Raw genomic sequence first — 25,791 nt, forward strand, 5'->3', positions numbered from 1 at the left:
TATACATATAAGGAAGCTTGATATGCCACAGAGGTGGTATCACAAGTCAATAGGTCAGTGACAGATTATTTGGTAAATGATTATTTAATACTGATTATCCATATGAAAAAATAATTATTTTAGATCCACACCTCAAGTTAACACACAAAATAACTCTAGGAAAAGACCTAAATGTGAAAAATAAACTTTTATTACTGTTGTGGCTTAAACTGTGTCCCCCCGAAAGATCTGTTCAAGTCCTAATCCTTGGTACCTGTGAATGTGACCTTTGTGAAAATAGGGTGTTTGCAGATGAAATCAAGGTAAGATGAGGTTGCAATCCCTGACAGCAGTCACTCTGGTTTCTCTGATTCTGCTCTTCCCAAAGGCCTGGAAACCCCAGCAGATGGGAGAGTTGTTTTTTTGCTGTGTTACCTCTGCTTGGGCAAGCTATTCCAAGCAACTGGGACACCTGTGTCCCTGTTATGGTGCCACCTCTGCCCCTGCCAGTGACTGTCCAGGTGCCAGCTGGCTCCTCCCTGGGGATGCAGATACCAAATGAACTTACTGGGATGGGTGGGTATTAAAAGTCCTGGCCTCGGTCCCTGAAACACTGTCTCTGCTTGATGCCTACAGCCATGTGGCTGGTTCTCCTCCTCCTGCTGTGGCTGAGCCCTGCAGCCCCAAACCAGGAGACAGGTGAGAAGTCAGGCTAGCAGGTTGAAGGGACCTAGCCTCCAGTCTCTTTTATTTATTCATTCATTCATTTAATCAACCATTTTTGTCCCTGGCATGATCTACCTCCTTATGTTCACTAATTCATTAATTAAATAATTCATTTATTCAGACATTTACTAAGCATCTACCAGTGCATAAGGTGGCTTCTCTATGTACCCACATTCATATTTATAAGTTGTCCTTGGATGATTTGCTTAGGAAGGTCTGTTTTGGTTGGGGAATCAAGAGGAATGTCCAGAAGAGGTGCCTATGAGTAGAGGCAGCAGGGGGCTCTAGAATGTGCACTGTCAGGGGGTGGGAGCGGTACAAGAGGGAAGGTGGTATGACAAGCCCAGATCCAGATTAATAGGCAGACTCACTGGGCAACTGCCAGGCACCAACCCATTTGGTTTGCTAAAATATTCCTGGAAATCCAATGGGATGGAGAAAGCTGTATCTACCAGAACTTCTTTTGGGAGAAAACTAGATGTCATTGCTAGGAATACTTTTTGCAGGGGTGGGAGCCTCAAGGTGCGTGGTTAAGTAATAACAGATGTGTTAATAAATTGCTTGTAAAAAGGACTTCTGAGGAAGGGCGGGGCTTCAGATTTGCTGAGTGGGGTTCGAAATTTGGGGGCTGGAGCAGTATCACTGGGAACTGTAAAGGGGAGGAGGAGGCTGCCCAGTGCCCCCCTTCCACACCCTGCCCCAGCAGCGCTCACCCTCTTCTCTATAAAACTGTCAAACAGGTTTAAAGAGTGCTGTTCTGGAGGGGTGCCAACTATTAGCATGGGGTTCTTCACCCAGACTTGTTTGGGGCTGTTCCTGGCCTCACAGCTTGTCACTTGTACAAGCCTTTTAGTCTGAAGCCAACGAGATGGTCACACAGGAGTCCCTGATCTACCGCCTCTTCACCAGGAGTCTGTTTCCTGGTGGGCTCACTGCCTCTCCACCAACCCCACACCTCTCTCCTCTTACCTGTGGTGCAGCACTTACCATACAGTATGATGACATTCTGGTTACTTGTAGTATGATGACGCTCTGTTCACTAGACTGAGCTCTTGGAAGGTGTTTCTTTGGAGGGTTGGGTTGGACAGGGCAGTGGAATGTATGTCCATGATCCACCATGGTACCTGGCTCAGAGAGTCACTCAATAGAATAAAATGAATAAATGAATGAATGCATGAGTGAGTGAATGGGTGATTGGTCACCATGGGGTGGACTTCCTTTCCCTTATTGCGCTGTCATTTTTCTGATGGGACCAGTCAGCGCTGTCAGGAACTGTAAATCTGTCCTGGCCTATGGACACCCTGGGAGCTCAAGTGTGAGCCCAAGTCCAATTCAGCTCTTTTAAATTAAATTAAGTATAAATGATTTGACACCAGAACTACAGAGATACATTTCCTGCCTTCAACCAATTGGTAGGAAGGCAGATAAACGCACCTTCAGAAAGAAGATCGTAACAATAGTGGAGACAGGGATTAATGCTATGTTAGAAATTAAAATCAATAGATTTTAAAAGTAAGAGGAAAAAGTTAATCCCAGTAAATGTAGTTAATACCTACGTCCCAGCTGGGGGATGTAGGAAGGCCTCTCAAGATAGATCAAATTTATATAAAAAAAATTTTTATTATGAAAAATTTGAAACACACAAAAGTAGAGGGGATAGTTAAATGAACCCAATGGACCTATTGGCTAGCTTGAAAATTATCAACACCAAATTCTTATCCACCATATTAAAAAAATATATAACCACAATACCTTATCAGAGCTGAAATAATTAAAATAATTACTACCATTTAATACCTATTAGTATGCATACTTCTCCAACTATCAAAAAGTCCTTTTTGCAACTGGCTTATTCGAATCAGGATCCAAACAAGGTCCACACATACATTTAGCTGTTATGTTCTTAAGTCACTTTAAATCTATATCAGCTCTCTTCCTTTTTTTTCATGCTGTTTATTTGTTGAAGAAACCAGGTCATTTGTCCTGTAGACTGTTCTGAATTCTGGATTTGTCTGAATGGATCCTTGTGGGTGTTTCTCTGTTCCCTGCATTTCCTGAAATCTGGTAGTTAAGGTTCATTTATTTTGGTAAGTATATTCTGTAGGTGAGGCTATGTACTACCTATTGCATGGAGAAGGACACAGGCAATGTCTAGTCATCTCACTTCTACTGGTGTTAAACTCGATCAGCCAGATGCACCCGTTTGTAGGTCCATTATAAAAGTTCCCCCTCAACCTTTCTCTAATGGTTTTAGCTTCCACTGATGATTGTTACCTAGATCCATTTTTTCATTAAGGATTGCCATATGGTGGTTTTCTAATTCTACCATTGATTCTGCATTTGTTAGCTGGAGTTCTTCTATAAAGAAGACCTTTCCCTTGTCAACTATTTGGTTTGTGTGGAAAGACTGGATAAATGATTCTTCATTTATCACTCTCAAAATAATGAGCTGGTTTGTTAGCAACCCTGGGAAGGTTGAATTTAATCATGACCTTGAAGGATAAGAATGTTTTCTTCTAGTGGCTATGAGAGGGAAGGGCCTGCCAATCAGAGGAAACAGCTTGACTAAAGGCTCAAAAGCAGAAATATGCAGGATGTTTAGAGAATGGCAGAGAGCAGTGACAAGTGCAACCAAAGGCTTTTTGAAAGAAAAAGCCCTGAGCCAGATGTGGTGGAAAAAGCAGGGGGAAAATCAAGATCGCTGGTTCCACTCCCAGCTCTGTCACCCAATCACTGCTTGGGAACACTGCTTTTCCATTTTTAGATCAGTGTCTTTCAAACTTTTCTGGCCACAGTCCACATTAATAGAGATATTTTACCCTGTGATCCAGTACTTACATACATATACAGAAAAACACAAAAATTTCAGAAAGAACCCCAAGCAACTTACACATCTATATACAATATACAATATATGTGGATATTTTGTATCCTATCCTATCCTATGCTATCCTATCCTATTCCACTCCACTCCATTCCACTCCATCCCAAACTGTTAAAATAAATGCTGGGCATGACCACTGACTTGATCTCTGACCCCCAAATGGGGTACAGGCCTCATTTGGATGGTCCCTGGGGCTCTTTGTCGGCTCCAATCCTTTGATCATTTCCTGGTCTTGGTGACAACCTGACACTGAACCAGGCACTTGGGAAGGGGGATGATATGAGAATGGAAACTGATCATTTGCAGGAGGCTCCTGAGTAGAACATGAGGCAGAAGCCAGACCAAACTCAGGGGCCACCGTTCCAGCCCAGCCCACCATCACCTTGAGAGATCTGACCTCCCTGGGCCACTGCCCCCCTTACACCAGACACCTACCTGCTGGCCCCTGTTTCCACAACAGGCTGGGTTAGCCACACCTGACCCCTCATCCCTCAGAGGCCCGCTCCCTGCTGATCCTTTCAACTTTGGAAGGTCGTCAGGCTTATCCCTAAACAAAGCCCCAGGCAGGTGCTAACCTAACAGGAGGCAATTGGGAAGGTCAAGGTAAAGTAAAGGGAAAACAACATTGAGAGTCCTGGGCATGAGAGTACCTGAGGCCCCTTCTGACCTGAGCCGAAGACTCACCAGGTTACCTGGGCCACAGCCCTACCTGCCAATGTCTTGTTTTCCTTATGTCTTAAAGAAGATGAATGCCTTCAGCTTGTAGTGGATAAGGAATGATCAGATAATAACTGAGTTGAGGGCTGCCCTGGTGGCGCAGTGGTTGAGAATCTGCCTGCCAATGCAGGGGACACGGGTTTGAGCCCTGGTCCGGGAAGATCCCACATGCTGTGGGGCAACTAAGCCCGTGCGCCACAACTACTGAGCCTGCGCTCTAGAACCCGCAAGCCACAACTACTGAAGCCTGTGCACCTAGAGTCTGTGCTCTGCAACAAGAGAAGCCACTGCAATTAGAAGCCCAGGCACCACAACGAAGAGTAGCCCCGTCTCACTGCAACTAAAGAAAGCCCCGTATGCATCAATGAAGACCCAATGCAACCAAAAATAAAATAAGTAAGATAAATAAATTGAAAAAAAAAATTGAGTTGAGCACCTTGGGGAAATGGTAGGAATTGGGGTTGGTGAAACTGTTTTGTGAATAGCGACCTTGGAGAACTTCCTCTAACTTTGTGGGGTTTTTCTACGTCCCTCTTCTTACAACTCTTCTGTCATTTTCTCTATTGCCTCTGTGTCTTCCTTGCTGTCACTTCCCGTCACACTCTTCTTTTTGTCTCTCTTCTTGCTCACTCTTCTCTCTTAGCTCTCTCTCCTTTTAATAACAACTTTATTGAGATACAATTTACATAATGTAAAAGTCATCCTTTTAAAATATGTAATTCAATGGTTTTTAGTATATTCACAGAGTTGTGCAACCAACACTATTACCTAAGTTTAGAACATTTCCCAAAGAAAGCCGTACCCATTAACAGTCACACCCTTATTCACCACACCTCCCACCCCTGGCAGCCTACTTTCTACTTTCTATGGATTTGCCTGTTCTAGACATTTCACAGAAATAGAATCATATAATACATGGCCTTTTGTGGCTGACTTCTTTCGTCTAGCATAATATTTTCAGGGTTCATCCATGTTGTAGCATGTATCAGCATTTCATTCATTTTTATGGCTGAATGATATTCCATTGTATAGAAATTCCATATTTTGTTTTATCCACTCATCAGTTAATGGACATTTGAATGATTTCCACTTTTTTGCTATTATGAATAATGTTTCTATGAACATTTATGTACAGGATTTTATGTGAACATATATTTTCAATTCTTTTAAGTACATACCCAGAAGTGGATTTGCTGGGTCATATGGTAACTCTACATTTAACATTCTGGGGAACTGCCAAACAATTTTTCAAAGTGGCTGCACCATTTTACATTTCCGCTAGCAATGTGTGGGGTTCCAATTTCTCCACATCCTCACCAACACTTGTTTTTGTTTTCATTTTAGCCATCCTAGTGGATGTGGAGTGGTAACTCATTGTGATTTTAATTTGCATTTTTCTGATGATTAGTGATGTTGAGCACCCTATTATGTGCTTATTGGCCATTTGTGTATCTTCTTTGGATATATTCTTTGCTCATTTTAAAATTGGGTTATTTGTCTTTTTATGTTGTTGAGTTTGTGAGAATTCTTTACATATTCTGAATGAAATTCTCTTATTGCATATATGATTTGCAGATGTTTTCCCATCCCATGGGTTGTCTTTTCACTTTCTTGATAGTATCCTTAGAAGCCCAAAACTTTGATCAAGTCTACTTTATCTCTTCTTTCTTTTGTCACTTATGCTTTTGGTGTCATACCTGAAAAACTACTGCTTAATCCAAGGTCATGACAATATCTAGAGTTTTACAGTTTTAACTCTTACATTTAGATTTGTGATCCATTTTCAGTTAATTTTTATATATGGTGTGAGGTAGAGGTCCAAATTCATTCTTTTGCATATGGATATCTAGTTGTCCCAGCACCATTTGTTAAATCTGTCTCTCTTTTTTTTTTTTTTTTTTTGCGGTACGCAGGCCTCTCACTGCTGTGGCATCTCCCGCTATGGAGCACAGGCTCCGGACGCACAGGCTCAGCGGCCATGGCTCACGGGCCCAGCCGCTCCGCGGCATGTGGGATCTTCCCAACCGGGGCATGAACCCGCGTCCACTGCATCGGCAGGCAGACTCTCAACCACTGCGCCACCAGGGAAGCCCAAATCTGTCTCTTTTTAATGTCCCTTTTTCTCCAGGCAGCTGCTCCCAACCCCAGCCCCTCTGCTGCCTTGGAATGGATCACCACTGTGAGAGAGAAAGCTGCTACTGTGATGAATTCTGCCATGTGGTACCAGACTGCTGCCCAGATCACCATGCCCTCTGCAACACTGGTAACTCACATGCAGGCTCCTTTCCACCCCCAGCAGAGCTGGATGCTGTGATTGACAGAGGCAAGCCCCTTGCATGTACTTCAGGCCAAGGCCAGGGTGTGGACTGGATGGCTTCTAAGGTCCCTGACATTCCCAAGATCCTGGCATTCTGTCCATTTCATATCAAAAGTGCCTACACATTCCTCCTCGCTTTCTTTCCCCACTGCTCCTTGCCACCTGCTGCTCCCCTCTGAGCCACTTTTGCTGGTCCCACAAGGAGAGGTTCAGCTGTTGGTGACTGGGGAATAGGGTGGGGAAATAGGATGGCTGTGTTGCACCTAACTGTCCCTGCTTCTCTTGCAGTACAGATGCCTCCTGACCTGTCCCATGTAGACTTTTGAGGGCAGACAGGAGTCTGCAGAGAGGTGCTGGGGGTATTGGGCAGCAGCAGGGGGTGGGAGGCAAGGATGAGGACAGGAGCTTTCACCTGTGTTTTTCCTCTCCTCAAACTATCAGCATGGTGCCGCAGGTGGTGCTGAGGAAGGAGAACCCGCCCAAGCCCTGCCAGAAGCAATCTAGACTGGATGCAGAGCATGGTGAGTGCCCTGGAGATGCTCCTAGAAGGGGTGGCTGGCAACCTGTTCCTGCCTCCCTGGCCTCCAAGCCCCAAAGTCAAGGAGCAATTACCAAAGGGGGCAAAGAGCCTGAGCTGGGCGCAGCACCATTGCAGCCACGGTTTGGGGGTAGAAGACAGGGTTCCTGCCCATGAACACTGACACTGAATTTCATATAATTCTCATGTGTCATGAAGTAATATTCTTCTTTTGACTTTTTTCAACCATATAAAAATGTAAAAAACATTCTTAACTTGTGATCTATACCAAAAACAGGCAGCAAGACAGATTTGGTCCACAGACTGTGGTTTGCTGCTCTCTGCCCTAAACCATCCTCTGTTCTTTATTTTCCTTTTGTGTCCCGGCTTCAGCCCTGACCTGTCCAGCTCTCTGCGCAGCACTGGAGGAGAGCCCTCAGCCCCCACCCGAGCATATTACAGCGTTGGGCAGAAAGAAAGGAAGTATAGCGCAATGGAAAGAGCTTGGACTTGGGAGCCAGACAGACCTGGGTTCAAATCCCGGCTGACCTCAAGCCTTCAGTCTTCTGAGCCTTTCCGAGCCTCCCTTTCCTCATCTGTGTCCTAGAGCTTGCCTTGTAGGACCGTTGGGGAAGGGCCTGGTTCTTGGTGGATGAACAAGAGAGAGCAGTTATTTGGAGAAATGTAAATAAGCTGGAGAGGGAACAGGCCTTCGCTTACTGCTCACTTAGGTCTGGCAGCTTCTCCAAACCAGCGCCTCTCCATTTCCATGAAGGGACTCAAGAAGACAGCCTGACGCCTCCCTGAAGCTCCTCCCCCACTCGGTGCCAGCAGAGCCCTGGAACAAATCTCAGCCTCCCCTCCTGGGGCCATGATCACTGGGCCCAGAGGTGCTTGTCTCCCAGCTGCCACCCTCTGTGCTTCCCCATTGGTTCAACCAGAGGAAAAACGGAAACCTGCTGTTGTCATAAACGCTGTTAAATGTGCATAGAATCAGCCATACAAACTATAAAACAGAAATTGGGCTCTCAGTATTTATTATTTTGTGATGGTTACACTGAGTACAGCAAACATTTCTTTTTTTTTTTTTTTTTTTTTTTTTGCGGTACGCGGGCCTCTCACTGTTGTGGCCTCTCCCGTTGCGGAGCACAGGCTCCGGACGCGCAGGCTCAGCGGCCATGGCTCACGGGCCCAGCCGCTCCGCAGCATGTGGGATCTTCCCGGACTGGAGCACGAACCTGCGTCCTCCACACCGGCAGGCAGACTCCCAACCACTGCACCACCAGGGAAGCCCACAAACATTTCTTGAAAGTAGAAAGTAAGAACCTAGCGGCCCTGTGGCTAAGTAAGTCTTGCCCGTCTTCTCAGTGTTCCTTCCTGGGCTCCATAGTACTGCCTGTAAGTCCTGAAATAGCCTGGCCTGAGCCCTGTGGCCTCTTGCCCACCCCCTTCTCTTCCCACTGTGACAGGAGGGGCAGGGTACCTTCCTCTGGTGTGCCGGGAGCGGCCTCCCTGGGGTCTCCTCGTGTGCAGGATTTCAGAGCACTAGAAAAATGATGCCAGGGGCTTTAGGGTCTGCCAAGCCCATCCTTTCCTCCCAAATCTGCTCTTCCTCCTGTCCTGTGCATGGTTCCCTGTCCTCCAGCCTCCTGGACTCTAAACCTCAGGGTCATCTTTTACTTCTCTCTGCCCCTGGTCTTCTTCTGCAAGGTGCCAAGTCTTTCTAGTTCTACTTCACAGCACAGTTCACATCTGCCCCCTTTACGTCCCACTGCCGAAGTCCTAGGTCACAGCCTCACAGTCCTGGTCCTCTTGCCCTAACTGGTCTCAACTCACATTGTACCACATTGTACTGCCCAAAGCAGAGCTCTGGTTCTGCCAGCTCTCCATTCAGAAACCACCACTGGCTTCCCATTGTCTCTAGAATAAGGCTAACCTCCCATGCATGGCATGCAAAATCCACCACACAGCCCCAAGGCACATTTCTGGCCTTATCTCCTGCTAGCCTCAGGGAGAGACAGCCCGGGGCCCTGTTTGGGAAAGCCCCACTCCTACCTCCAGAGCCTGAGATCTCCCTTCCTTGCCAGGAAGAGTTTTTCAGGTGAGGCTCTGTGGGATGTGGCCTCTCCAGCTGGGATCATCCTGTGGGCCTCATAGAGAGCCCAAAGATGCGGATTTGTGGGCTCTTTCCTCTTCTTGGGTCAGTGGTCATTCTTCTTCCAAATGCCCAGAAACTCCATCTCCTCCTTCACTTGTCTCTCCTACATTATCCCCCATCCCAACCAGGGTCCCCATAGATGTTCCAGTACTGGCACAGATTCCTCGCTAGTCAAGTGTGCAGGTGTGTGCACATGTGCATGCAAATTTTATTTCTACCTGGCTCTCCATCCTCCCTCCCTGTGTCCTTCAAACATCTTCCCTGTGAAAGTCATTTCCCTGGCAGCGGCATACCACCTGGGCAAAGCCCTGAGAAAGCAGAGGGCTTCCTGTAATGTAAATTAAAATCACAGTTTTAACAGGTGATTCTTTCTTTCTTTCTTTCTTTTTTTTTTTTTTGTGGTACGCGGGCCTCTCACTGTGGTGGCCTCTCCCATTGTGGAGCACAGGCTCCGGACACGCAGGCCCAGCGGCCATGGCTCACGGGCCCAGCCGCTCTGCGGCATGTGGGATCTTCCCGGACCAGAGCACGAACCCGTGTCCCCTGCATCAGCAGGCGGACTCTCAACAACTGTGCCACCAGGGAAGTCCCTACAGGTGATTCTTTTAATCCACCAGAATGTCTAAAATTAAAAGGACCTGTGGTATCCAAGTGTTGATGACAATGTGGAGCAACTGGAACTCTCATACATTGCTGGTATAATATAAGCGGGCACAATGAATTTGGAAAACTGTTTGATGCTGTATACTGAAGATAAACACATGACCCAGCAATTCCACTCATATATATATATATATATATATATATATATATATACACAAGAAATATACAAGAATGTTGATAGCAGTGTTATTCAAAGACTAGAAATAATCCAAATGTCCATCATTAGGAAAGTAGATAAATAAATTGTGGTATATTTATACAATGGAATACTACCTAACAATAAAAAAAGAATGAAATACCGTTATATACAACAAAATGGGTGAGTTTCGCAGGCATAATGTTAAGAGAAAAAAGCCAGATATAAGAAATTATATATGCATAATCCCATTTATATGAAGTTCAAAAATAGGCAGAACCAGTCTATGGTGATAGAGGTGGGAATGATGGTCCTTGGAGGGATACTGACTGGAAGTGAACACAAGGGAACCTGTTGAGATGCTTAAAGTGTCCTATATCTTGATCTGAGTGGTGAATACATCCTGGGTGTAAGCACATGTAAAAATTCATCAAGCTGTATACTACTTGAGGTTGGCATAGTTAACTATATGTTGGTTGTACCCTAATAAAAGAAATGAAAGAAGAGAGGGCTCCCTGGAGGTTTCTATGCTACAACCCAAGGAAATAGGAGCTAGGGTATGGAGGGGTCCATTCACCCGGCTTTGCAAACTTAAATGATTCCCACCATCTCTCCTTATCTACACATGTTGAACCTGTGGGGACCCACTCAGACCCCCAGAGTTGGTATAAAGATTATTTTAAAGAGGGAACATTTGACCTACAGAAGATGCAGAAAGAAATGTGATCTGAACTTCCCTTATCTGACTAAAACAGAGCCTTCTAAAAATACAGCTGCCACAAATCTCCCTCCAAGGGATTTTCCAGCCAATTTTAGCTGCCATGGAGACAGACTGCCAATAGAATCTTCCGTATTTTCCCACAGAGGTCCTAAGCCCCATGCCTTTGTTAAGTGTGGTGTAGAAACCTTTGTCTCTGGTTATTCAGTGAGTTACTCATTACTAAGCAGCTCCCTGGTGCACGTGTAAATAAACTTTGTCTTTTCTCCTGTTCATCTGTCTTTTCTTTGTTAAGTTGCAGGCCTCCAGTCACTGGACCCAGGTTGGAAGAGGAAAAAGTTTTTCCTCCCAACAAACACAGACCCAAGTGGCGCTGGTGACACCTCCATCTTTCCATTTGTTCAGGCTGAGAAGTCTGTAGTTTTCTTCACTTTTCTCTTCCTTTGACAGCCCACACCGATCTGGTAGGAAGTCATGTTGGCTCTACTTTCAAAATATATCCAGAATCTGACCAACTCCAACATCCTCTGGTACCACTGTGGTCAGAGCCACCCTCCTCTCTTACCTGGACTAGGGCAAAAGCCTCCCAACTCTATTCCAGTTTCTATTCCAGACCACAGCTGCCAGAGTGGTCCTTCTAAAACCCAAGTTAGAACCCATCACTCCTCCACTCAAAACTCCCCAGGGGCTGCTCCCACCTCACTCCAAGAACCCAGCGCCCAAGGCTGGCAAGGCCCTTTGTCACCTATGCCTTATCATCCTGCTCCCCTGCCCCCCAACTCTGCCCTCTCACGTGGCTCCAGCCACATGCCCTCTTTTGTGCTTCTTGAACTAGGTCCTGCCTTAGGTCTCTGGATCTTTCTCTAGCAGTTCCGCTGCCTGGAGTGTTCTTCCCCACGTATCCACTTGGCTAACTTTCTCACCAGCTTGGAGTCATTGCTCAGATCCCATGGTGCTATTTAATACTTTAATCTGTCCCTCACCTCTCCATGCTACACACACCAGGTTCTTCTTAGCTGTCTTTTTTTTTCTTTTTTCCATAATATTCATCCCTATATCATTCACTTATTAATGTTTGCCATCTCCTTTCACTGGGAAGTTATTTCCATGAGGGAAGGGATCTGTTTTACTCAGTGATGTATCCTGGGTGCCTAGAACAGTGTCTGGCATCTAGTAGGTGCTCCATATATGTCTGCTAAATTAATAAAACTAGCCTCCTATGCTCATTCAGGGTGAGAGCTGAGTTGGGCTGAACAAAATGTCCAGGAACTTTCTGGATAAGACTATTATGCCCCCAGGGCCAACAGTCATGTGTCCAGGCTTGGAAATTCCCCCAGATACAGGGGAAGATGGACCAGACAAAGTTCAGCAAAACCCAGGGAAACACTCAGCAGGCTTCCCTTCTAGCAGGTTCCTGGTTAGATCTCATCATAGACAACTGGGCTAGAGCTGAGCTGTTGATCACTTAGAGGATGAAAAGAGAAAGGAAATGGAGAAGGGAAGTCTGTGGTGGGAGTGCAAGGGCACCTGGAGTACCTCAGTCTGTAGATTAAGCCACTGGCCACTAGAATGAGGAAGTCCCTTTCCCCGCTAGGGTGGGGCAGACAGGTGGGCCAGGAGGGGAGGGAGGCGGCTGAAAGGAGTTGCATTCTTGCTGGATTTCTCCTCTGTCTTCTCAAGGGTGAAGAGTCACACCAGATCAGTCATTACTAGATCGGGTCAAACAGAATTCAGGTCACTGTATGGCCCTGGGGCCTCCTCTCCCTACCTACCCACCCCCCAAGGGGAAATCCATTCTCCCATTTTATAAAGTGAAGGACTGAGGTTGAATGGGAGGGTGGAAGGGCTCAGCCTGGCAGGAGTACTATACGGATTAACAGTGTGGTTGGAACTGGGGTCCAAGATCCCTGAACCCAAGTGCTGGGCTGTGTCCCAGACGGACCCCTCAGTGCCTTCTCATAGAGTCTTCCTCCCCTCATCCCACCCCCGTGCCCTAGAATGACTCCCTTCTCCTTCCAGGCCACAGAGCCTTTATCCCAACGGAGGGTGAAGTTCTAGAAGACAGTGGCTCACACCAAACGCAGAACCTCAGACTTCATGGCCAAGAGGACCTCAGAGGTCTTATTGACAGAGGCCCAGAGAAGGCAAATAACTTGTCCAAGATCACACAGAGCTCTTGGGCCACTACCAATGAAGGAGCTGGAAACAGAACCTAGACCTTTTTTTAAAAAAATTTATTTATTTTTGGCTTCGTTGCTGTATGCGGGCTTTCTCTAGTTGCAGTGAGCTGGGGCTACTCTTCGTTGCAGTGCATGGGCTTCTCACTGCAGTGGCTTCTCTTGTTGCGGAGCACAGGCTCTAGGAGCACGGGCTTCAGTAGTTGTGGCATGCGGGCTCAGTAGCCGTGGCTCGCGGGCTCTAGAGCGCAGGCTCAGTAGTTGTGGCGCACGGGCTTAGTTGCTCCGCGGCATGTGGGATCTTCCCGGACCAGGGCTCGAACCTGTGTTCCCTGCATTGGCAGGCAGATTCTTAACCACTGCACCACCAGGGAAGTCCCAAACCTAGACCTTCTGATTCCACTTTAAATTTCCTTCCAGCTGTGAGATTTTGTGATTTCTTGACACCTGTTCAGCAAGCTTTCCTCTACTCTGGAGCTGCTTTCATCACAAACCTCTTGCCCTGAAATCTCCAAGATACCTTGTCTGGCCACTGGCTGTGGCCATAACAGCTTATGTCCTTGGCCCTTTGAGGGGACAAGATTCTTCACTAGGGCATTTGGAAATACATTCTGCAGCCTCATTCCCCGTCTTGTGGCCAAATCCCCAAGGTTCCCTAAGTAATCACCCTCAGTGTCCCTCCTCCCAGGCCTGGGGACACAGACCAGCACACTTACACTTTCCCTTCTCCCAGCTGTGCTCTCCCTACCCCACACCTCCAGTCTGGCCCAAGACATGATCCTGCCTCTGGCTGGGATGCTGGATCACAGGATGTAAAGATGGAAGGATGTTAGGGATCAGAGTCCTGCCCCACACTGGAGAGCTGTCTCCTGCAGACCTCAGGGGGCTTTTCCTTCTCTCTGTTGCTTGAGGATCTGAGTGGACATCAGGGCCTTCACTCATTTATTGAGCACCTAAAATGTATATGTTTTCAACAAGCACCAAGTATGTAGCAGACACTGTTAGAGCCTTTTTATCTCATGTGAGCCTCATGAAACAGCCCAGTGAGGTAAGGATTATTTATGCCCATTTTACAGATCAGGAGGTTGAGGTTCAGAAAGTTTTTCAATTTGCCCTAGATTATAGAGCTAGTAAATCTAGAATTAGGAATAAAACCCATGTTTCTCTAACTAGAAGTCAAAGCCCCATGCACAAGGGGAGAGGGAGTGGGGAAAGGCTGTGGGAAGGGGGAAATGTGTGTGAAACACCATCTTCCATGGCCTCCCTTGCCTACAGGACCCAGGGGATGAATATCACTGTGGAAATGATTCCATAGCTTCAAACCAAACTTCAGAGAGGAGGGTGTCAGTGGGCAAGGGCGGCAGGAGGGTTAGCTCCTTGTCAGCCCTGACACACAACCTGCCAGCTCTCAGCCTGTGCACTTGTGATCACCTGGTTGCATCCTGGAAACTACCCAGCCACACCTAGGTAGGTGGCCCGCCCTTGCTCCGCGGGTTGAGCAAGCAGGAAAAGGTGGCAGCAAGAGGCAGTGGGCAGATCTGCTGGGCAATGGTGGCCGGAGCCCCAGCTAGGATGGGCTTTCTCCGGGGCCTGGCTCTGCCCCTTTTCTTCTTCTGCTGGGTGGCTGGGGCTCCTGGGAGCTCTGCAGGTAAGGAGGCAAGAGGGTGCCTGTGGGCTTCTCTCCTGACTCTGGGTGGGAGCTTCTGTACTGCAGCCCTTTGTGGGTGAGGGTAGCTCTCTCGGGTTAGTTATCGTCAACCATAAAGCTATACATGAAGTATTACTATGGCTGATAGTAGGCAACGGCAGTGGGTCAGCTTAAGCACATGGGACTCTGCAGTCCATACAAATATGAGGTTGCTGTGGGTTTGTCTTTATGCCTGTGTGGGTGTGAGTACGTGGGGCGGGGAGATTGTGGGGGTCAGGGAGGTGCAGGCTGGTGATAAATCTGATTAAAGCCTAAGAATGTGGCTTGACAAGATTCTTTCTCCTCCAAGTTAATTTTCTAGCATGAATTTCCTTCAAAAACCCATTTTTGTGTGAAAAGTGTGACTGTCACAGGCTGCTTGTGGAGGGTGGATTCTGAGAGAGACAGGCTTTTATGAAAGAAGAGAATGAACATTGATCTGTAATAGGAACTGTGCGAGGCTTGTCACATGAATTATCTCTTGTAAAAATAGACTTTATTTTTTAGAGCAGTTTTAGGTTCACAGCAAAATTGAGCAGAAAGTACAGAGATTCCTATGTATCTTCTGCCCACCTCCCCACAGCCTCCTGTGCTATTAACATCCCTCACCAGAGAGGTACATGTATTACAATCGAGGAAGCTACACTGACACATCATTACCATGTTATCTTTTAAGACTTTATTTTTCAGAGCAGTTTTAGCTTCACAGCAAAATTGAGAGGAAGGTACAGGGATTTCCCATATACTCCCACCACTATCTTTTTCTTTTTTCTTTGTGATCATCACTTTTTTTTTTGACATGGATATGCCCATAACGTTTTATTGAATGAAAAAAGTTGTAACACAATATATACAGTTTGATGACATTTTGACTTATATACACTACTGATACTATGTATAAAATAGATAACTAATGAGAACCCACTGTATAGCACAGGCAACTCTACTCAGCCATCACTATCCTTTTAATCCTCACATTAACCCTGTGAGAGAGAGATACAATTCTCATTCTTACTCTCGTCCAGCCCCCCACCCGCCGTGAGGAGACTGAGGCTTCTTACCAGGATTAAGTAACTTGTCTGCAGAGCCAGGCTTTTAGTCCACACATACCTAACCCCTGGACCACACTGCCTCCTGCATGCACTCATGATCTACCAGGCTTGTGCTGCACATTTTTTTTTCTAACTTTTTTTTTTTTTTTTGACTGCGTTGGGTCTTCGTTGCTGTGCGCGGGCTTCTCATTGCGGTGGTTTCTCTTGTTGTGGAGCACGGGCTCTAGGCGTGTGGGCTTCAGTAGTTGTAGCATGTGGGCTCAGTAGTTGTGGCTTGCGGGCTTAGTTGCTTCAAAGCAAGTAGGATCTTCCGAGACCAGGGCTCGAAACAATGTTCCCTGAATTGGCAGGCGGATTCTTAACCACTGTGCCACCAGGGAAGTCCTGTGCTGCACATTTGACATTTAATTTAATGTAATGTTCACAATCCTATGAAATAGGTACCCCAGCTCCATTCCACAGATGGGAAAATGTAGGCGTGGAGCTGGGAAAATTGGCTGGGTCACAAGGTTGGTAAGCAGCTGAGCAAGCAGCAGAGAGGGGACTCGAACTCAGAGTCCAAAGTCCACATGCTTTCCTCTCCACCAGTTTGATTTGAGGAATGGGTCAGGAGAGCTGCAGCATTCTAGAGCTGTAAAGAGCCAGGGTGGGCTTTGCTCTGTTTGAGAAGAGCCCTAGTGGGTAAGAGAGTTGGGTGGGGGTGTTGTGAGGGCCCCCGAGATGAAGAGGCTATGGGTTTGGGAAGCGTGAGGAGGTTTCACCGCAGGGTGACCCCACAAGGCTCCCAAGAAAGGAAGAAAATGTGTGAGGGGAGGTCAGTGGCCAGACCCCACAGCTTGAGCTTCAGGCTGTGTGGGCGGCCGCAGAGGGCTCTGCCTCCACCTGTGGGGACTGAGAGGCTCAGAGAAGTATCTCGGGCTTTGAAGTGGAGAGAAGCAAGTATATTTCTGTAAAAGCGTGGTTTGTGTGTGTAGGTAGACCGCACTGAACAGGTAATGAGAGGGAATGCCATGACCACCTAATTCTCATGTGGGTACAGCCTGAAACTCTCGCTATGTGAAAGTAGGTTGTGTGCTCTCAGGTGACTCCTTGAAAGGACATGGTCAGGGAGGGATACTTAATAACCCCCTGCAGGCTTTGGAATGTAAGGGCTTCCCCATTCCCCTTCCCCTCTGGTCCTCACCCCCATAGCAAGGCAGGTATGAGACCCTCGCTGGTAGGGGACAGAGTCAGGATTTGCACCAGTAAATCATCAGACTCCAGAGCTGGTAGGCAACACACCTGGGAGTAGAACCCAGTCTCTTGCCTCCTGGCCCAGTGATGCTTCATTATCCAATGGGAGACACAAGAGGTCAAGCTGAGGACCTGTCCTGACACCCTGGGTAGAGGTGACCAAATGGTCCTGGCCCTCCTTTGGGTCCTTGGGTACTTTGGGGCCAGTAGGTGTCAGGAAAGACCATCTTAAACCATAAGAACCCCGAACAAGGATGCTTATATTTTCATCTTTTCCTTCCAAGAGTAGGGTTACTAGATAAAACACAGGGTGTCCACCTAAATTTGAATTTCAGGTAATGAGTTTATCAGTATAAGTATGTCTTAAATATTACATGGAAAATTACACATACTAAAAAAATTTGTCATTAAAATAATTCCTTGTTTATCTGAAATTCAAATTCAAATTTAACTGGGCATCCTGTATTTTTATTTGCTAAATCTGGCAACCCTCCTTAAGAGGCACCATGGCCTACAAAGAGAGAGAGCCCCTCTCCCTCTGTAGACAGGAGAGGCACCCTTGTCAGCTCCTAAATATTTGCTGTAGCCTCCCCCGGGCAATGCATGCCTGCTGGCCCTCCACTCACACGACCTCAGAGTGTCAGTCCAGTGAGCAGAGACATCCTGCCCTGGGGAGACATGCTAGCAGCATTTTTCTAAAAAGTACACTTTTGCTTCACCTGGCTCCCTGTTTCCTGTGGAAGACGCTGGGTTCATCATTTCTGGAGTTCCAGGGTTCCATCCTTGCCGTCTAAGGCCCGCGTTCAGGAGAGGCTTGAGCAGGTGGGCAGCTTGCCCTTTTCCTTTGCTAGAGCCCCGGGGACTCTGCCTGCTTCCCTCTTTTGCAGCAGCCATCACCCACACTGTCCAGGAAATTCCTCTCCTCCAATCCCCACAGCTACCTCTCAACACAAAACCACAGATGTTTCTTGTGGTTGAAGTGTTTTACTTCCATGAGGAAACAGTCACTGGATGAGAAGAGAATTGATAGGAAAGTGACAAGGGGGTGGTGGTATGATGAATTGGGAGATTGGGATTGACATGTATACACTGATGTGTATAAAATGGATGACTAGGTCTTCCCTGGTGGCGCAGTGGTTGAGAGTCCGCCTGCCGATGCAGGGGACGTGGGTTCATGCTCCGGTCCGGGAAGATCCCACATGCCGCGGAGCGGCTGGGCCCGTGAGCCATGGCCGCTGAGCCTGCGCGTCCGGAGCCTGTGCTCTGCAACGGGAGAGGCCACAACAGTGAGAGGCCCGCGTACCGCAAAAAAAAAAAAGGGGGGGGGGCTCTAAAATGGATGACTAATAAGAAAATAAATAAATAAATAAACATTAAAAAAAAAAAGTGACAAGATTCTTCCAGAAAGTTCTAAGAGTCGCGGTCCCTGCTCTGCAGTTCTTGGCTCACTTGGGTCTTCTGCCTTTTTTGCTCCCCCTTGAAGCTGGATCCTGGCCCTACACATTCACTCAGATGGTTTCAGACCAATAATCAACTAGATTCTGGGGATTGCTTGCCTCATGTGGGCCATCAGAGGACATCAGTCAGGGCAATCCCAGTTCCATGGCTGCCACGTGGGCCTGGTCTTCCCAATAGTGCCTCTTCTTCCTTGAATATATAGATGAAAAATAGGGTAAAAGCAGTCCCCCTCCCCACCTTCCTCCCAGCAGTGCCCTGGGCATAAGCACAAGAGCTTGTGTGAAGTCAGTGCCCTGGGACTCATAGCTCACAAAGTTGGTCTTACCCAATACAGGCCCCAGCACCAGTGAATCAGGCCACACAGAAGTGCCTGCTGTGATTCCAGGGGTCAGGACGAGCTCAGAGGGAGTCTTCCAGACCACTGACCTCAGCGAGACCTCTATGTCAAACCATATCTCTTTGGAAACTCAAACCCTAAGCACCCAGACCTCTGATAGGACCTTCCTCCCAGGCAGCACCATTTCAGTAACAGAGAACAGGGAAAACAAGACCATGGCCCTCATAAAAATAATGCCTTCCAAGTCCTCGGCTGTGATCACCACTCCTATGGAGACATCAGCCACAAGTGGCAGCCCCACGGGACGTGGAATGACCACAGTTGAGACTGTCACAGGCACTGAGCTCTCGAAAGCCGCCTTTGACACCCTTTGCAATTTCGACAGCTCTGAAGAGGCAAAGAGAATAATGGTAGTCTTCTTGAAATTAGCTCACACCTCTACAGAAGCTGAGACCTTGTCCTCGGAGAGCAGCGCTTCCTCTGACAGCTCAGTTCCAGCCATCACCGCCTCACAAGCCCTGTCACTTGACATCGCTGCTCTGACTAAAGTCTTGGTTACCTACAACATCAGCAACATCGAGGTGATCAACTGCAGTGTTATAGAAATAGAAGCAACTGCCAGCATCCCTGGGACCTCAGACATAGATCGCAGCCCCACGGGAGGAAAGGCCCTGCCTACCCCTGAGACATCAGCTTTGCCTGACTCCACTGAAGTAAAATCACACCTCGCCAGGACCACAACCTCTGCTGAGACCTTGTCAACAGCCAGCGCCACAGAATCAGCCACACCTGACATCACACTCACCATCAGTAGCACCACAGAAATGGAAACAACAGCAGCCAAGGCCACGGCCCCCAGTGGGACTTTGGTGACAGTTAGCATGAACCTCTTGGAAGAAAACTCATCCCTCTCTGTTGAGACAACAAGCCACACCAAGGTCTCAGGAGCAGTTACAGTCTCCACAGGGACTGCATCAACAGTAGGCAAGGTGACTTCCCCTGCTGGGTTCTCAACTACAGTCTACAGCCTGTCTGAAGTAACGACCATCATGAGCTCCACCCCCTCAGAGACTTCTACCACAGACATCACATTCAGTGAGCCCGTTCCCAACAGCAGGAGCCCTCTTCCTTCTGTCCATCTGGCTACAGCCAACAGCAGCCAAGAAACAAACATCACCTTAGCCAAGACCACAGCCTCAGCAAAGACCTTGAAGACAGCCAGCACAGCTGGAGGGAAACCCTCAACAGCCACGCCCACCAGTGCTCAGACAAGTCTGACAGATGTTACTGCAGGTGAACGGCTTCTCCCATGTGTGATTTTTGGGGATTTGGGGTTTGGAGTCTGCATGTTTAGGGAGTAGGGAGAAAGGAAGGATCTGGGGGCTTATTCTGAGCCCTGTCTCTGATGTCACCTCTTCATGATCTTCTAGTGGTTCTTGCCAAAATCAGTAATGAGCAGAATTAAGGTGGTGTATGGAAAAAGTGTGGAGAAATGGTTTGGGATCTTGTCTCTGCCTTTAACAACCTGAGTGACCTAGGACAGGTCCCTCTCCCTCTCTGGGCCTCAGTTTCTCCACCAGTTGCTGGAGGAGGTTGCAGTGAAGTCCTTTGCATCTCTGCCATTCTATGGAGTTGACTGTTAAGTAATTACTGTGCACCAGGCAAGGAGCCAAATTTTACTTAAAAGACACAGCCCTCATTATCTGAATGCCTCTGATTCAGCCAGGGCCATACCATGTGGGCATCTGGCCCAAATTGCTGCCCTCTGAGCAGCTGGGACCCCATGAAAATGGAGCTCACTGGATGCACTTGCTGGGATTGATGCCATAAATGGTGACTTAAAATAAATAAATAAATAGGGCAAAGGTTTGGGAGTCTAAAGCTACATCTCTGGGCAGGACAGGAATAAAGATGCAGACCTAGAGAATGGACCTGAGTACATGGGGAGGGGGAAGGGTAAGCTGAGACAAAGTGAGAAAGTGACATGGACATATATACGCTACCAACTGTAAAATAGATAGCTAGTGGGAAGCAGCTGCATTGCACAGGGAGATCAGCTTGGTGCTCTGTGACCATCTAGAGGGCTGGGGTAGGGAGGGTGGGAGGGAGACGCAGAGGGAGGGGATATGGGGATATATGTATATGTAGAGCTGATTCACTTTGTTATACAGCAGAAACTAACAGAAAAATGTAAAGCAATTATACTCCAATAAAGATGTTAAAAAAAAAAGAAAGAAAGAAAGCTACATCTCTAAGACAACAGATATTTCTCGGGGAAGAGGTGCTTTGTCAGTGGCTGCTGGGTCAGCCCAGGTCCCAGTCAGCCTATAGCCTTCACCTCCACTTCCCATCACTCTTTCCTCGTGCCTCATCCCTGCAGTATCCTCAGCTTGCACTGCCTTTTTTTGGGGGGTGAAATAAAAATATTAATCACAACCACCTTACTGAATATCTTTTGTATTCCAGGCAGAGGTGATATAAAAATATTTCACAACTAGTGAGCATTGACACCAGCTGAAGTTTCTCTCTGATGCCAGGCAGTATACTACTGTATGAGCTTTGCATGTTATCTCCTCTAAGTAAACCTTCAAAACTACCTTATGAGGTGGGTATTCTTACCCCCCACCTGACAGAGGAGGAAATAGATTTAAAGATGGTAAAAAAGTAGTAGTGGAATTCCAAGTGAAAGTCTATTTGATTCCAAAACTCGGTCTCCTGTTGTGCTTTTATTTTTAAAGGCTCAATTTATTAATATATTTTTATTTTAAAAAGCTTTTATTTGTTGATTAGATGATACATTCACATGATTTGAAATTCAGTAAGTACAAAAGAGTACACCATAAAATGTCTTTCTCCCATTGCTGTCCCCCAACTCCCCAATTTTCCTTACATACATAACTGATGGTATCACTTTCTTGTGAATCCTCTTCTGGACATGAAATATGCATATGGAAGCATAAGAAGGAAGATGAAAGATTTCTACATATTATATTGATATAATATAGACATAGATACTATATCATATAGATATAGAAAAATATCTCTCATCTTCCTTTTCATGCAAATGGAGCATGTGTTAAACACAGATCTCTGAGACAAGGCTATTCTTTTTTATGGCTTCTCAGTATTTTGTTTTACCATAATTTATTTAACCAGTGTTTTATGGATGGACATTTAGGTCTTTTTTTTTAACATCTTTATTGGAGTATAATTGCTTTCCAATGGTGTGTTAGTTTCTGCTTTATAACAAAATGAATCAGCTATACATATACATATATCCCCATATCTCTTCCCTCTTGCATCTCCCTCCCTCCCACTCTCCCTATCCCACCCCTCCAGCAGATCACAAAGCACAGAGCTGATCTTCTTGTGCTATGTGGCTGCTTCCCACTAGCTATCTATTCTACATTTGGTAGTATATATATGTCCATGCCACTCTCTCACTTTGTCCCAGCTTACCCTTCCCCCTCCCCATGTCCTCAAGTCCATTCTCTAGTAAGTCTGCATCTTTATTCCCATCTTGCCCCAAGGTTCTTCATGACCTTTGTTTTAGATTCCATATATATGTGTTAGCATACGGTATTTGTTTTTCTCTTTCTGACTTACTTCACTCTGTATGACAGACTCTAGGTCCATCCACCTCACTACAAATAACTCAATTTCGTTTCTTTTTATGGCTGAGTAATATTCCATTGTATATATGTGCCACATCTTCTTTATCCATTCATCTGTCGATGGACATTTAGGTTGCTTCTATGTCCTGGCTATTGTAAATAGAGCTGCAGTGAGTATTGTGGTACATGACTCTTTTTGGACATTTAGGTCTTTTCCAGTATTTTGTTATGACAAACGGTGCTGCAGTAAATAGCACATTTTTCACATGTGTGTTATTTTCTGTAGGATAAACTTCTAGGAGTGCAATTGCTGGATCAATTCTAATAGTATTCTAATAGGAAGAAACAACTAAAATGTGACAGGTAAAGGCAGGCAGATTAGGGCTCAAGAAAAGACGGAAGTTGCCTACAAGCTGCTAAGTCAGGAAGGCTGGATTGAAAGACCTATGCCAACCTGGAGCTGGAAGCACTGGCTGAGTGTATCCCCTCAGAGACCAGCCTCTCTGCAGCCTTCTCCCAGGCTGGCCCCTTTCCCAACAGCCCCATCCGGGCCTCCAGGCCTTGAGAACTTTCTAGATCCACTTTCATTTCTCCTTCCTCACACTACTCTTTTGACTTCTCCAAATGTGGATGGGGCCTCTAGACATTATTTCCTTCCCTCTTGTTGGGAAGACTCCACGATGGGTCCAGTTACTGGAGAGGAGGACTCCTTTCTCTTTGCAGTGAATAGAGGTAAGATCCTATGTGAACACAGACTCATTGACACACGAGTGTGAGTACACATATGCAGCGTGGGGACAGAGACTGGGTGGCACAGTTCACATCTTGATTCCTGAAATGACTTACCCATATTTTCATCTTCCTACTGTTCTCAACTCGCAGGTGAGGATGGAGGCTTCCTCCTCCTGAGGCTGAGCGTGGCCTCCCCAGAAGACCTCACTGACCCCAGAGTGGCAGAGAGGTTGATGCAACAGGTGAGTGGCACTTTCTGTGCCGGGGGGTAGAGGAGAGTGAGAGGTTCTCGGAGACCCTGGGGAAGATCTGCAGGATACAGAAGATACTGTACACTTGGGAGGGTCCAGTTTCTTCTGGAGTATTAGGAGTGAGATCTAAAAATCCCTGTCTGGCTTTGCTTCTGCCTGTTTTTCCTGAGTTCTGAATTCCCCTTCTCTGCTATGTAAAGAAAGATTCTTTCCCTCATCCCAATTTCCTCAGGCTTTAGGAAGATCAGGCTTTCAGGCCCCTGGGGGAAGGTCAATGTTATAAATGGGCAGATAGGCAGGACTTTAGTTGCAAGTGGCAGCAACCCAACTCATCGTAGCTTATACAATAGGCAAGGTATTGGCTGAGAAACCTAGAAGTGGCTGTCCAGCTTCAGTTACGGCTGGATCCAGAAGCTCAAACAGGATCATCAGGATTTTCTCTTTCTCTCCCCCTCTTAGCTCTTCTCCCTTCATTCCTCAGAGTCTCTTCTTATGTAAGGAAAGGTGGCTGTGACAGCCCTAGATTCACAAGGTGCTTACCTCTCCCAAGATCTGCATATCATACTAGGGAAGGACGGATCTCATTGACCCGGAAGGGCCACCATGACTGACAGCCCGACCTGAACCCCATGGAATGGGAAGGAAAGGCCCCAAAGGAAATAGGGATATTAGACAGAAAACAAAAAACAAACAAAAAAACCCCCATAGATGTACGCTCTAGATGGGAACCAAGATGATATTTGTAGAAGTTGGGAAAATTCTCCTAAAACCCAGATCCCTGGACAAAGCTTCTAGTGGTGGAATTCTAGGGTTAGGGTTTTGGGGGATGGTGTGAGTCATTGGAAGGTTAGAATGAGTCAGCTCAGCCTAACTCTTGTGCCCCCATCTTGCTTCCAGGGGATGATGGGAAGAGGGAAGATTTGGGCCCTAGAAGTTCTCTTAGTGGAACGGGGCCTATCAGGACTCCCATAATAAGGAGGTCCCTGAACATGGCATGGGGTTTTTAAGTGGGAGAGCCAAATAAGTGACAAATTCCCACTGCACATGATAATCCAAGTAGCAAGTGTGAATCCTGGTTGAAGAAAGAAGCCAAGGATATGTCAGATCTGAGCCCCTCAAACTGGAAACTATTTCAGGGGTCAGAAAGAAGCCAGGGAGATAGGAGCAGATCAGAAGCAGAGGTGCAGGAACCAGGCCATGCAGGTGTTGGGAGTCAGTTCTCGTTGGGAGCTGGCCACTGGCGAAAGGCTCAGGGGTCAGACAAACAACAAGCATTGGCGCCACGTAGACCTGAGTGTGAATTCCAGTTCCTAACTGTGTGACCTTCGGTAAGGAACTCCGTATTACTTTCCTTCCTTGTAAAATAAGGCTGGTACTACCTGCTTTCTAAGGTTACTGTGAGGTTTAAATGGCGTGAAGGACCTAGCCTATGCCCAGCCCGCAAGAGGCTCAGAAAGTGCTGCTGGCTTCCTAATATGTTCCCTTTTGTCCACCAGCTCGACCATAAACTGCATGTGTTTATGTCTCCCATCCAAGTCTCCCTGCTGCGTGTCAGGAGGGGCTGAAGAACATCAGCTGTGATCAGGCACTGCCATGTGCGAAAGCAGGCAGTGCTGCTGGCGGCCTGGGCCTCAGCACGACTGGAGCCATGTTACCTGGAAGGTTCCCATGTAGATCAGCAAGCCACGGCCTTACCCATTCATGGCAGTGGGACCCTGGCTCACATATGCTTGGGTGTACGTGTGTAGGGAGGGGGTGGGGTCTTCGCCTGTTCTAGAGATGTCCTTGGACTTCCCCTGGCATGTGTGCTGTGTTTCAGTAAAGAGTGACCTGATCACCCATCTGTCACCTGCTGTGTGCTTCCATCCTACATTAAAATTACACTCAGTGTGGCCCAGGGTCACGTTTTTATGGTACAGGAATTTTGTGCACCCTCACCGCTACCTCCCTCCTTCATGCTCCCCAGGTTCTCAGTTTGGACCTTGATTACAGCACTGACTGAGGCTGGCCCTGGAGCCTCTTGAACTGTGAGTTCCTTCAGAGCAGGAGCCACATCTGTTTATCTCGGTATCCCTGGAACCTAGCAGAGCACCTGGCCTGTAGTAGGATCACAGAGAATGCTTGTTGAATGGACTTGAATTTCAAGTTTTCGACACAAGCAATACTCAATTATTCCTCCCTCATAGCTCATAAGTCATGTTGTTTTTAAAAGTTAAACTTGGCTTATTTTTTTTCTATTTTAGAAGTAAAACTTGCATTTAAATTATTGAGAAATTCGAAAGAACCAAGGGGTGGGGGGAAAGGAAATGAGAAGGGGGGAAAGAGAAAGAAAGAAATGTCTAAAATCCCACCTCTAGTTGTCTGGAGTTGTCTAGTTGTACATAATACAACCATTGTTAATGTGTATGTTCAGCCTCTCCACGTGGGTGGCTCTG

The 25,791-nt window shown here is 46.9% G+C and overlaps 2 protein-coding genes across 2 annotated transcripts; both read left to right on the plus strand.

Moving 5' to 3' along the window:
- Nucleotides 1-617: 617 nt before the first annotated feature.
- Nucleotides 618-6,949, plus strand: LOC309805928 (uncharacterized protein; the record flags this gene model as incomplete). Its single annotated transcript, XM_082624304.1, has 3 exons — nucleotides 618-678; nucleotides 6,435-6,629; nucleotides 6,912-6,949. The coding sequence occupies 3 exons, from the start codon at nucleotides 618-620 to the stop codon at nucleotides 6,947-6,949; spliced, it is 294 nt and encodes a 97-aa protein (XP_082480430.1).
- A 7,615-nt stretch (nucleotides 6,950-14,564) lies between these two features.
- Nucleotides 14,565-25,068, plus strand: MUC20 (mucin 20, cell surface associated; the record flags this gene model as incomplete). The annotated part of the gene is made up of 4 exons (XM_082624308.1): nucleotides 14,565-14,640; nucleotides 18,757-20,052; nucleotides 23,256-23,347; nucleotides 24,853-25,068. The coding sequence occupies 4 exons, from the start codon at nucleotides 14,565-14,567 to the stop codon at nucleotides 24,919-24,921; spliced, it is 1,533 nt and encodes a 510-aa protein (XP_082480434.1). The 3' UTR covers nucleotides 24,922-25,068.
- Nucleotides 25,069-25,791: the final 723 nt, after the last annotated feature.

This window comes from Mesoplodon mirus (assembly GCF_964341445.2).
Source record: "Mesoplodon mirus genome assembly, chromosome: 6".
NCBI classification, from domain to species: Eukaryota; Metazoa; Chordata; class Mammalia; order Artiodactyla; family Ziphiidae; genus Mesoplodon; species Mesoplodon mirus.